Genomic DNA, 12,806 nt, shown 5'->3' with positions numbered 1-12,806 from the left:
GTGGCCAAAATCTTAAGAACAAGTTAAGAACATTTTAAGGCTTTGTGGGCTCTGTAATACCTGTTTTCTTAGGAAAATAAACAAAAATACTCAATAAGTTAAGAACATATTTAGGCTTGAAACCCGAAAAGTTAAGAACATCTGAAGCCTTCAAAAGTTTTGGATATTCTTATAAAAAAACGTGTAAGGCCAATAATGGTCTCCCATCTTTTAAAATGCGACTATCAAAAACACTTTACAGACCAGAAACTACGTCAAGACAACTAAATATCCGCTACGTAGTAAACTATAGCATTATGACGTAGCAAAATCTCTACGTAACAAAAAAAAACAACCTCAATGTATGATCTGCTTTCAAATTAGCATCTTTTAAATGAGTCATCTTCATACCTCTAAATAATTAAAGAACCTTTTTTTACATCAATTAAAAACATTATATACATGTCATCTTATACTATAGAAAAGACTTCTTGTGTTGAGCGCTATTATAAAATATCTCTTATCCGTAACAACATCTTGTCTTGAATTGGTATTAAAATAGCGTTACTTCCTGTAACAAGCGTAGTATGGCGCTCACATATTATATTTTCAAGGTATATCATAATTCATTGTTTTGGGGATATATAATACACCATCCTGACTGAACAGTCATACTGACTTTAAAGACCTATTAGTAAAACCTAGGAATCTTCTATAGGCTAATGGAGACCAAAAGATACATATTGTGTAGAATTTGAACGGTATTAAAGGTAGAGAATTGGTCTGAACATGTAGACCCCGAATGAAAAAATACGTATAAGTCCTCGACTATATACAGACAAATTATTTATGGCAATTTTTTTAAGTTATAAAAATAGTAATTCTGAACCATATTTACGCGTCAAGTTGCACCAGTGCCGGGAATGTTCGCATTCGTAAACGCTCAACTTCAGCTCGTAAAACACCGATTTGCGAGGCTTGTGTTTTTGCCAGATCAACAAATTTTCTTCGCATGATAATATTCTTCATAGCATGATCGTGAACACCTTGTTTCTCGTCTCCGCCTGTTTGTGAAGAGAGGATTTACTTTTAGGTTACTTAAATTGGTTGTTGTTGACCGATAAATGTGAATTGGTCGAAACCAGTGAGAAATACAGTTGAATCTCTTTAACTCGAACCTCTATAACTCGAATGTCTCCTTACCTCGAACAAGTTTTATGCTGCTCCCTTCAGTTAACAATGTCCTTCAAATCTTACTTCATAAATCAAAATTTCCTTAACTCGAACAAATTTGCGTTCCCCGTGCGTGTTCGAGTTATAGAGGCTCCATTAAATATAAAATCTTAGTCCAGATGTTCAATTATCACAAATTCAATCTCGTGAAAAGTTTGAGGCTATTGTATTAGCATGTTATTGGTTGAAAATTGTTAAAATATCCATCCTAATGGGAAGGGCCAGGAAATATATGTAGTAGTTGCAAAAAAGTTGCAGAACTTATATATTCAAACAAAAAGTATATTTTTGGAACAGTCAATTGCTGCCAGCTCTTTCAATTTTTTTTTGATTGGTTGATGTCGGATATTTCTAAATATTGGAAGATTGCAAAACATTCCCATTCAATTTGGAGACACAGGCAGTTTTATAATCACAAATCAAATGATTTCCGAACAACGTCTTAGAGTCATTCCAATATGCTCATCTGCACTACACAAATTTAAATATTGGAAACACCTCTGCTAATTCGCATACGCCTCAACGACGTGCATTATTTCACATCCTTTTCAACGACCACGCATTACACACTGTGGTTTCCGCAATCAAAGCCTACGGCCCTTAACTACGGAAAGACCTACTCATTCCGGCCCGTGTATTAACACAATGTCGCGACGAAAACAAAGCGGAAATCATTTTCAAAACTTGTTTCAAAAAGGAAAATTCTTTCTAATGATCTTTATAACTTTTTCGAATCAAAATATTTCCTACCTACATACACGTTTTTGTAGTTTCCTTGTAATCTTTAAATATCTCATTTCGTCGCAAAAACTTTGTCACCGATCAATTTTTATAGCAAACTTGATTAGATTCGGTCCGAAATTCTTCGTCAAATGACTTATCTTGTATTTTGGCCTTGGTTTCGAGATGATCGAAATGGGCTTTTAGGGACAAAATTATACACTGTCTAATTTTCATTTGCGAGGGAAAATCTATTTTACACAAAACGAACCCCGATCAGATTCTTAGAATTTTGGTGACTTTAAGGAGGAAAAAATCTAAAACTGAACTAAGTACACCAATCATTTTCTTTTTTTAGTTGAGAACATTTACGAGTAATCTGTAAAGGATCAAATTTGAAGGTTTCTAATCAAGAAGAAGATTAATGACGAGCTGTTCAAAATTGAAGTACTTGTGATATAACGGATTCGGTTTCAACCAACTATATTCCATAAAGGATAGTACTAATCCATCTATCTGACACCTTCGACCACATTGATGAGTGTACTACTGATGGTGTAACATGTTGGGCATGCTTGGAGATCGTTAAATCAGCACAAACGTATGAAAACCACTCGAAGGGAGTTAAAGTTCTCGATAGTTATCGATGGGGTAGTTTAGTTCATGATCATTTTTACCATTAGCAATACCCTTGCTAAGAGTCTCTTCTTTACAGACTTAGGCCTATCTTTTTATTAACCATATTCACACTAAATAACTACCGTTATTAATTTTAAACAAATTCTAGACTCGACGAGGGAAAACTTGCAAGGAGAGAGTTCCAACAAATCAAAAATTGATATAAAGAGACAGTACTTACCAGTCTTCTTGCTAATTTGAGTTCGTTCAGCAACATTAAGCGCTAAATCTTCCAAATCATCATCAAACTTATGGTTTTGATCCATCTTTTCACGGATTTGGCGCTTCAATCTTCTGATAGTTCGCTTTTTGTCACTAACCTTTCGATTGTGCATCTGTAAAGGATGAATGAAACAAAATCTAATTAGTTTTGTCGAGTAATAGGAAGTTATCAGTGAGTTTATGTATTTATACTATTGAGGACGGCGGAGTGACTGAAGCGATTTGGAATAAGCCACAGTTCTTACCGCAAAATCGAGGACTGTAAAAGTGCTGATTTACCGTATCCCTCAGTCAGTTGGATGTAGACAAATTAGAAGCTTATCGTCTCCGTCGTTGAAAAACACGCATACGTAGAATCGCTATCACCTTCTACGAGGAGGACTAACGCTATGAATTCTGTTGTTTTTCATAGCACACCTAATTCATGGCAAGTTTGATTAAACTCTCCAGAAAACACCGTACATCCCTGTATCAAGGAGGCGTTTAAACAAAGAAGGTTTGTAAATTCTACTACCAGCAAGATCCTTACTCAGAGCTCCTCAGCGAACCTCGACATCCTATTTTTGGAATTAATCTTTCAACTTACCGCACTATACTTTTCAATCGTTTTCTCTAGCGTTGTAATTTCTTGATTTTTACTTTGTCGTTGGTCAGTTTCACCCAAATAACCTTGTAATTCCTTGGTCACACGAAGCAATTGAAGGTCTTGAGCGGCTGATTGGAAATCTTCGGCCCGCATAAACATTTCTTTGAGTTGCCATGCCAATAAGTGGATTCCTTTACGAAATTCTTTGCTTTCATGCATACTGGAAAGTTTAGCTTCACCAAGTGTCTACAAATTAAATGTGTCATGTTTGCTAATCAAAAGATTCTCGTTTTAAAATTTCATCATAGTTCCCAAAACCTATTCATGATATACATCATTGCAATGTCTTCCACGGACCCAATAGCTGATTGGTTGCAAGTGAAGTATTAGCGAGATTATGTATCGGAGATATTCTACGGCTACGGTTGCGGGGCTGCCCATGCGGGTCGTCATCAAAGGCGACATGTCGTTGTATACTACCAAAACACCGTCAAGCAAAGTCGAGATAATGCCGTACGTCAAATATCGAACTTGCTTTCACCCGCCATTACTTGCCTTACTCGCCATTTCCCTCGCCACTTTAACCGCAGCCGTAGAGAATTCCAGATACATAATCTCTCTTTTGACTGATTTTACGTCACTTTCAACCAATCAGCTGTTGGGATCCGTGAAGTAATGTCAGAAGACATTGCAATGGTGCATATCGTGAATTGGAAAACTATACCTGAAAGTCATTGGGATATAATCGTGGAGTTTTTTTCAAATCAAAGGCGTCTATAGGATCTTTATCCCACAAGGGTTTTAAAGGTTTACGTTTTGTATAGCGTAGGATAAATTCTTTCGAAACTCGGGACATTATAAGTTTAGAAAGCATGGTTTGTTAAAATACTATATCGTTATAATAATCTCCAGAGGTTATATAAATTTCACTGATAAAAAAAACCGCAACCATTTTAGTTTTAAAACCTAGCCAAATACCAATAACATTTTTAGGATCCTTTTGAGTGAAAACTGAGTAAATTCAGGCTTAAAGGCGAATGGTTTAGTATAGATAGTTATATGTTGTGGCTTTCGCAGTGTGCAATAGAAACGTTTTATAAAAGTGTTCAGGATTCAACCACAAGTGAGACGCTATAAGGTTTAAATTTGACCACACTACTTGACTTGTCTAAAAATGAAATGATTTTGAGCGCTCTGTCTTCCTTGAGTTAGTCTGACTTGAAAGCGTCCATTGTTTTTGCTGATTCCTAGTTCAAATGGTTTCAGGTTTCTGGCTCTTTTTTACATGTCTAATCAGTCCCTAGGACCTTGATAGACCCCAAATTACCAACCGATCAATCCAAAAAAATAACTTTAGAATCAACTTTTGAAAAGAACTGAAAAGGCACATACAGGCATGATAAACTAAGGATGAAAGTCTTGCTACATCTAAAGAAATGAAACATCATCGAGATACAAACACCAGCTAATTTTCCATTTACGTTTACGAGAAAAACTTTTAGATAGAGACCAGTGTTTATAATTGATGACTGGCTTCCTTTTACGGAAGATGCCTGGTTCTGTATTGAGCGTTCTAAGAATCGTCTCGTTAGAACCGTTTAACACCATAGTTTATACAACTGCCAACCAGATTGTGAGACACTGACACACAGTTTTTTGAAACAAGTGCGTAGATCCGGCGTGAACCACTAGGGAACAAGGCCATCGCACGCTCACCTCCCACTCACAACCCACTCTCATCCACAGTGTATTGCGGAATCGATAAATAGCAAAGTCACCTACAGGCTTCTTGAGTTTCTGTCTACCTAATTCCCCTCACATGGCATTGGTTGGCCCATGCGAAGGTATACATTCACTTGCCATTTGAATCATAGCACCGAGTTGGAATCGAACCCCGACCTCCTGCACGGAAGTCAAGATTGGTAACCACTACACTATTGCGTCTATAGTATTTATAATTAAGATCTTAAATAAACCAACCTTTATAACAGCATTTAGATCTTCAATAGCTGAACGATGGATCAACACTGAATCGGTGTAATCGGGAACATATTTACAGTTCCCGACCTCGATTTGTCCTTGCTTTAACAGTAGTTGCACTTCCAAGTTCAGATTAAAACGTAAGCGTTCCTCACGAAGTCTATGATAGAAAATAAGGCGTTAATAAAATTGAGATTCCTGATGGCTCTTTCAGAAAGCGTCGATATTTACTTTACTATTTTTTACTTTTTGGTGCGAAACCCATGAATAGACTTTGACTCTTGCTATCCACAAAGTCAGCAATCATTTTTACTTACACAAAGATTAGACCAAAGAGATTTTCTAGTTAAAAATTTAAGATTTAGACTATGACTATTATCCTATTTATGGATAGATTTCGCATTTAATGTAGTATAGTTTCGAGAGAGGGATCTATAATTTCAAGCAACCGTGGTCTGAGTAAAAGTTATTGGAATGAGAAACATAACAATTATTGCAGTATCAACCTTTGAATCTCTTCGAAAGCTTTTTCCACTTGAAATTTCAATTCTTCATCACGGTCAAGTTTCTTTTGCAAGAACGAATTCAAATCTGCCATCACCAATGCATTCGATTTCAACTGAAGATGGAAAAAGAAAAAGTTATAACATCTTTCTAGCAAGGTCTTTTACAGGAAATATAACGAATCTATTCAGTTCATTCGCTTTAAAGTGTGCACTAATCTTTGTTTTTCTTGCCATTTTTCAACAATATGCTTCAATCCTATATTACATAAAGATAATTCAGAGCACAATAATTTTTGAGGAAAGTAATTCAAATAATTTTAGAAAATGAAGATGAAAAATGAAGAAGAAAATTTTTTTATCCTTTAGCGCTATTAAACTTCATTTTTGATACAGGACTTATATGAAGAATCAATTTTTTGGTCAACACTCTCTAATTAGACCTTCAAGGAAGGAAGAATTTTCTCCCCTTAAAGCAGATAAAAGTATAGACTAGTAAACTAGTCGGTTATTACCTTTATATATAAAGGTCAGTGGTTATTACTTATAACCTTATAATAAAACTGTCAATCAAATAATGTAAACACTAATTAAATATTCAGCGCGTGTGAGAGAAAAGGAAAATAACCGACTAGAAGCTACTTCCAACGCCTTTTTTTCTTCACCTAAAATCGTAAGGAGAGACATACAGATTTCTGTATGTCTGACCCGTGCGTGGTTGCATTATTTTCTTTCTGTTTATTGCGTTTTTAGAAATGCTCATTTATTTATATGTTCCCATGTTCAATGTTACTATGAAATATCATTTAGTCAAAAAAGTTGGATGGATTCTCAAAAACCTAAAAAAAGTTGTAAAATTAAACAACGTTTTTTGAGGGAAGTAGCTTCTAGTCGTTGAAATTCAGAAAAGAGACGCAACTTCAACCCTTCGATTCTTTTTATTTGGAGCTTGATTTTTTGTATACTGGTCTGTTTTCAACGACTAGTTTACTAGTCTAATAAAAGTACGAATTATAGGCTTTAACAGCCGAGGAGACCATTGTTGAATTCAACTTTCAAAAATCGTCGTTTGCGTCCCACGAAAAATGATACGGAACCTAAGGGTTGGCTCCCTACTATGATGCTCCCTGCTATGACTTTTTCATTTGTTATTTTCATAGGGTTTTTGAACGGAAGAAAAAGTAACTTGGAATGTCGGGGAAATTCCCAAAAGAGAGCATTCCGAACTATCTTCCGTAACGTCTTTAGTAAGATTTTACGTGCATGTATAAAAACTATAAAGATGATTGACCTGTTGTTCTTTCTCAACTTTAGTTCTTCTCAGCATGATCAATCGTTTCCATGTTTCTATATCCACATTCTCTGGCATGTGTTGCTCATTGTCCAATTCTAACATCGCCCGCTCTAAGTTCGCCGCAGCCGCTGAAACAGCGCGCGAAGAAGATGGGCGTTGTTGGAACGGGTTGCCTTTATCGTATGGTGTTGTTGATATGATGTCATTTTGATTCTCAAAGGCTGCTTTTAATGTTCGTTGTGCTCTGTCAAAAGGAAGAATTTAATGAAGTTTTTAATGACCTTGAAACAACATTATGTTTCATTAGTGTTCCAGTTTAATGTCACATGTCACTTCAGTTTAATTAGCGGAAATGCCACCGCAGAGACATTTATCTCGGCTTGTATAAAAAAGTCTCAGACAAGGAACTTGTGGCTTACCATGACTAACCATTCTACATGTTATCTTTTTTGAGCCGAAAAAAAGTTTGGTACAGACTTCGCCATCAAATGACGAAATTATTGGTTTCGGAAAGGAAATTTATTGTAGCGTTTTCTAGAAAAACATGCGACTTCCTTATGATTTTGACTCAATACAGTGCAATTTACTGAATCTAAAAAGAGGCTGGAAGGAGAAATGGAAGAGGAAAAATTAAAAAATTGACTCATACAGAAACACAGCGAACTATATCATGTGACAAAAGGATGTAAAATTCAAATCAAGTGTGCAAAATACGACATCAAATTGTAAGAGCTGACGTCCAAAATGTTGCTAGAAAGCACATTATCGCAATGTCATAAAACTCGCATTATATTTCCTCTGAGATATGCTTTAGCGTTACTCTGACTACGGAAATCGTAAATTCACATTTTTGAGACATAGCTAGGAAGCTTTACTTATCAGCTCTTTGCAACGTCCTTGTTTAATTAACACAAAAATTGTCTACAATAAAGTTAGATAGAATAAACTTCGTAAGTTTACGTTTTTTGTTGTGTCTGTGAGAAAGAACTGTTTTTTTGTTCGAATCAACATAAATTTTGTGTCAAAGAAAGTGAGGAATTAAATACAGAAGGTAAAACCCGTTGTGGAGTCGTAAATTTCATCAGGGTCAGAAACTGAGAAAACTTACATCCTAAAAGTAAGAGAAACTATGGATGGGGCTTCCCAAATTCATAGAAGTTGGACCATTCTGAGTCATCTGATGTATCAAAATTCAAGTAATAAGTCTTGGTTTGACGATTAATCAGCAGCTTTTAAACGGGTAAATTATGTTGTCATGGACCCTCTTTTGGAAGTTTTGAAATCCCTAGCTTTACCCGTAGAAAGGAGGGGTGTGTTATAACACTTTGTACGTATGTATACCTTGGGCGTTTTTTGAACAGCCGATATAAAACATCGATGGTGTGAGTATCCAACTCTGAGAATTCTTTTCTGAACATCTTATCCAGTGTTTTGTCATCTGCAACTAACATCTCATAACTATCTTTGAACTGTTCGACCGCACGACGAGCATCGCCGACCGCTAGCGAACTTTGTTGTTTCTCTTCTTTCTTTTTATCGAGGTTTGCAAGTAATTCAAATTCTGCATTCTCAAGTTCTTCATCAATTAGAATGGATGCTGCTAATCTAACGATCTTTAGTTCTTCCTATAAAAATCAAAATAGAAGTCTTCCATCCACCTAGAAGCAGGCCTATGACGACACATTTATTGATTTTCGACGAAAAATCTTAAGCTACCAAGGGGAAAGCCCCATTTTACCTTAATTGATGTACTCTTGTCTCTCGAATAGACGTCCCCCCCGCTAATTGTTAATCGAAAAAAAATCCATCCCCCTCCCGCCCTTATTAAGACCCCCTGTAATTAAATTCGAGTAATTCAATATTTTATTACAGTGTAGAAAGACCTTAAACTTGTGAAAATTTTCCTCTCCGTTTGTATCGGTTCTTATTTTACGTGTTTATTTGTTAAAGTTGCTTTTTTGTTGTTGAAATTGATATCAGTTAAAAAAATTATGTCTTTAAATTACCCCCCCCCTCTTATTCCATCCCCCCCGCTTATTAGAATTTAGAAAATTTTCCTACCCCCCTGCTTATTCGGACCCCCCCGTCTATTCGGGAGACAAGAGTAATATTAACTGTACTTGGTACTAACCTCCACATCTTAGCGTTCAGAAGTAAAAAGAATCTTACCTGTAAAATGACAGCTTTGGTTTTGATTTTCTTTTGGAACAACAACAATAAACGTTCATCAAAATTGTTGGTGGAATCAACGTTGGTTGTTTGCAACTTCTTTAGTTCTGTTTCCAATGATTTGCGATATTTTTCACGCTCCTCAGAAAGCTAGAAAGGGTGTTTGGTAAAAGAGTGTTAATTCTACACAGTAGAACCTCGCTAATTCGAACTTTCTATGATTCAAATATCTCTGTAATTCAAACAAACTATTTTTCCCACCCAAATTTGTTGCACTTAACACTTAACAGTAGCTCAACGTAATATTTGAATTTCGCTGCTATAATAAGCGCTTCAAAACTATATATATTACAAACCGTTTAAAATTGGTTATCAAAGGGTCATGATATTATATGTAATCGTCAGTCGTGCAAAATTACTCGAATCTGATTGGTTTAGAGGAAAGCGACTAATCGTTTATTGCAATCCAAACCATAAGATTACTAGTATTAATCTAAGTAAATCCAATCAAGAACGACTGAAAAGAGACTTTCTGTAAGATGACTCACTTCAATTTTCTTTTGTTCGTACTCCTTGGCCAGTTTATGTTCATCTTCTGTCCACCTTTCAAGTGGTTTATCCATAAACTCTGGTACTTCGACCTCTTTCTTTAACTCGTCTTCGATCCCAGTCTCCAAACGCCCTGCCATCATCATGTCGAGCGCGCGGCCGCGTAGGTTGTCTGCGTTTTCCGCAAGTCGACGTTCTGTAAAATATCAAGGAAATAAATTTTTTGAAGCACAAAGCAAAGAGAAAAAAGAACAAAAGTAGGGTGTTAGTTAGCAGAATTAAATTGAGCAAAAAATCTCAACCATCAACGACGTTCTGTAAAATATCAAGGAGAAAATAAATTTTTTGATGCAAAAAAAAAAGAGAAAAAAAAAGGCAGGATGTTTGATAGTAGAATTAAATGTCATTTTAGTAGTACATTGCGTTAGTGCCGTTAGAGATTTTCTTTATTTAATTCGACAGGTCATCTTTGCAAGTGGATTTTATTTCAAGCTTTTTCAGGCAAAAAAGGTCACGCAAAAAAATGTGAAATTTGACTGAATTAAAGTACCACTTCAGTACCTTCTTCGAGTTTCGCAATTTCTTCAAACCGTTGTTTTTCTTCTTCAGAAACATATTTCTCCACAGTGATCTCATTATCATGAACTGTAAACAAGAGCTCTGGTTCTTCAAGTGAAGAAATTTCAACTTCGATCAATTCTTCATGTAGATCGAGATCTTTCAATATTTTTTGGATACGTGTGTTTCGTTCGTTAATTCGTTTCATCTCTTGTTGTTTGACATTGTAAACTTCGTTGAATGATTTATTGAAATCTTGTTTGATCTTATAAACACAGTCCTGGCGGTTAGTGAAAAACGTTTAAAAAAAGTTTAGAGTAGCAGAAGAGTTAGATAGTAGCCAGTTCGGTGAACTAAATGGAAGATATGGAACGAACGAGCGAACGAACGAACGAACGAACGAACGAACGAACGAACGAACGAACGAACGAACGAACGAACGAACGAACGAACGAACGAACGAACGAACGAACGAACGAACGAACGAACGAACGAACGAACGAACGAACGAACGAACGAACGAACGAACGAACGTTAAAGTATAAGCCCGAAGGGCTAGAATCGGATCTCATATGTAAGATTTGTAGCCGCTTATTCACTGCAAAAGTTGCACAGTCTGTGTGGTTTTCACACTAATGCTAGATTAATTAAGTAATATTTACTTCCAAATTTCAAAAAACGTATCACACGAAAGCAAAAAAAAATCTTAAGGTTTTTTGTCTTTTAAGGTCGATTGAAGATTCGATTTAAGCCCCAAAAAATAATCACCTGAAAATTTTCAAGTGAAAGGTACGGATACACATATTACCTTTAAAAGAGCGATTTGTGATTTCTTTTGGTTTCTGGTATGTAACGTGAATTGACTTTGGACGAGATCATTAGCCACACCATAATTGTATGCTAAACTACCATAAGTGGACGCGGTTTCGTTCTTGATGTCTGAAGCATCGTCGTCGCCGTCTTGTGTATCTTCTTGTCTCTCTGAAATATGGATTTCATGATATTTATGACGTGATTTTTTAATTGGAACTAGGCTGCACACATCCCTTCTAATATGTTTCAATATATAAGGGGATGCTCATCGTATATCAAATTCCCACCCGAGAGTTACCCCAAACCTTAGGAACTACCTAAAATAGACCGGACGTTTGCAACTAGGTCTATTATTGAATTCAAAATTAGAGGCAAACCCGTGTAAAACAATACGTCATGAATAATCACGAATCAGGTTTTTTTGAAAAACATACCGCGCGAGGAATAGATCACAATACTCCATAAAAAAAGTGAGTTTCTTACCGAGTAGCGAAGGATAAGATGAAACTTCAGGTGGTTGGTTTGCTTTTCTCGATCCTTTTTCAATTTGTTCGATTCGAAGTTGTTGTGTCACGTAATCGAGTTCTTCAATTTCTTCAGGTGTTCGTTCTCTCATTGCGTAATTTTCTACTTGAATTGTAGAATGGAAACCGATAATGTTTTTGCCTTTCGTCACCATTCCATCCCAACATTCTTTCTTCAATAGACTCCACAAATATTGTTGCGCTGTGTCTTTTAGTTCACTCTCTGCTCGTAACTACGAATAAATAGTACGAAGCTGTACGAAGTATAAATCACTGTCATCGAGGCAAAAAGGTCCAATCTCTTAGAAGACTTTTTCTTTTTACTTTTCTAACTTAGAATTTTGAGATTCCTCCTTTTCACTTGTAGATAGAATCCTTCTCTACAACAAGAAAAGGGCCAATCTCAAAATTTTAAATAAGCAAAGTCTCAGTTTTCTCAGACACTAATTTTGAGATTTTGAGATTTGCCTCGATGGCAGCGAAATTGCATTTTCCCTATAAAAGACTGTCAAAATAAGTTACATTAGGCCATTAGGCCATTCTAGATTAGCCTGTTAGACGAAAACCGCTTTTTTATCGCGTCTAGAAATCTAATAAAATTGACCGTTCAGGCCAAGAGGTTTTTGGGATGATTGTGAGATCACTTCTAAATTTTATACGACATATTTAAAGTTTTAAAGAGCAGGATTGACGTCGAAGCATAGTTTTGCTCTTTTAATAATCGAAACAGGATTTATAGAAAAAAGAAACTTAGTTGTCTCGACCACAGAGAACAATATTTTGATTGTGTTCAATTAATAATGGACGATAAACGGCTTTCAGTTGGTCCAAAGATTTAGTATCGAACCAGCTACAGAAGAAATCAGTTTTGATTCCTCAATTTTAATCGAAACTGAGGGAGTGCCCTCAAATCAGGAGCAAAGGTCGAGTGGAAAGCATGTTGACTTATGATCGGAAGGATGTAGGTTCGATCGTGCATCTCTATCGTTGAAAGTGTA

General features: G+C 36.0%; 1 protein-coding gene across 1 annotated transcript in view; it reads right to left on the bottom strand.

Annotated features, from left to right (window-relative positions):
* Positions 1-340: 340 nt before the first annotated feature.
* The window catches only part of LOC136821162 (cilia- and flagella-associated protein 43-like), a 29,853-nt gene continuing 17,387 nt past the window's right edge, over positions 341-12,806 (bottom strand). The window contains exons 19-30 of the mRNA XM_067077393.1: positions 11,768-12,041; positions 11,280-11,452; positions 10,475-10,751; positions 9,913-10,109; positions 9,365-9,514; positions 8,537-8,820; positions 7,193-7,439; positions 5,905-6,017; positions 5,399-5,558; positions 3,419-3,664; positions 2,792-2,945; positions 341-1,043 (exon numbers count right to left, since the gene is read on the bottom strand). Coding sequence (XP_066933494.1) covers positions 874-1,043; positions 2,792-2,945; positions 3,419-3,664; positions 5,399-5,558; positions 5,905-6,017; positions 7,193-7,439; positions 8,537-8,820; positions 9,365-9,514; positions 9,913-10,109; positions 10,475-10,751; positions 11,280-11,452; positions 11,768-12,041 — 2,445 coding nt within the window. The 3' untranslated portion in view covers positions 341-873. The remainder of the gene's footprint in view (positions 1,044-2,791; positions 2,946-3,418; positions 3,665-5,398; positions 5,559-5,904; positions 6,018-7,192; positions 7,440-8,536; positions 8,821-9,364; positions 9,515-9,912; positions 10,110-10,474; positions 10,752-11,279; positions 11,453-11,767; positions 12,042-12,806) is intronic.

The sequence above is a fragment of the Clytia hemisphaerica genome, unplaced genomic scaffold (genome assembly GCF_902728285.1).
Source record: "Clytia hemisphaerica strain Z4C2 unplaced genomic scaffold, Clytia hemisphaerica genome assembly, whole genome shotgun sequence".
NCBI classification, from domain to species: Eukaryota; Metazoa; Cnidaria; class Hydrozoa; order Leptothecata; family Clytiidae; genus Clytia; species Clytia hemisphaerica.
This window is presented reverse-complemented; position numbering and strand designations above follow the sequence as displayed.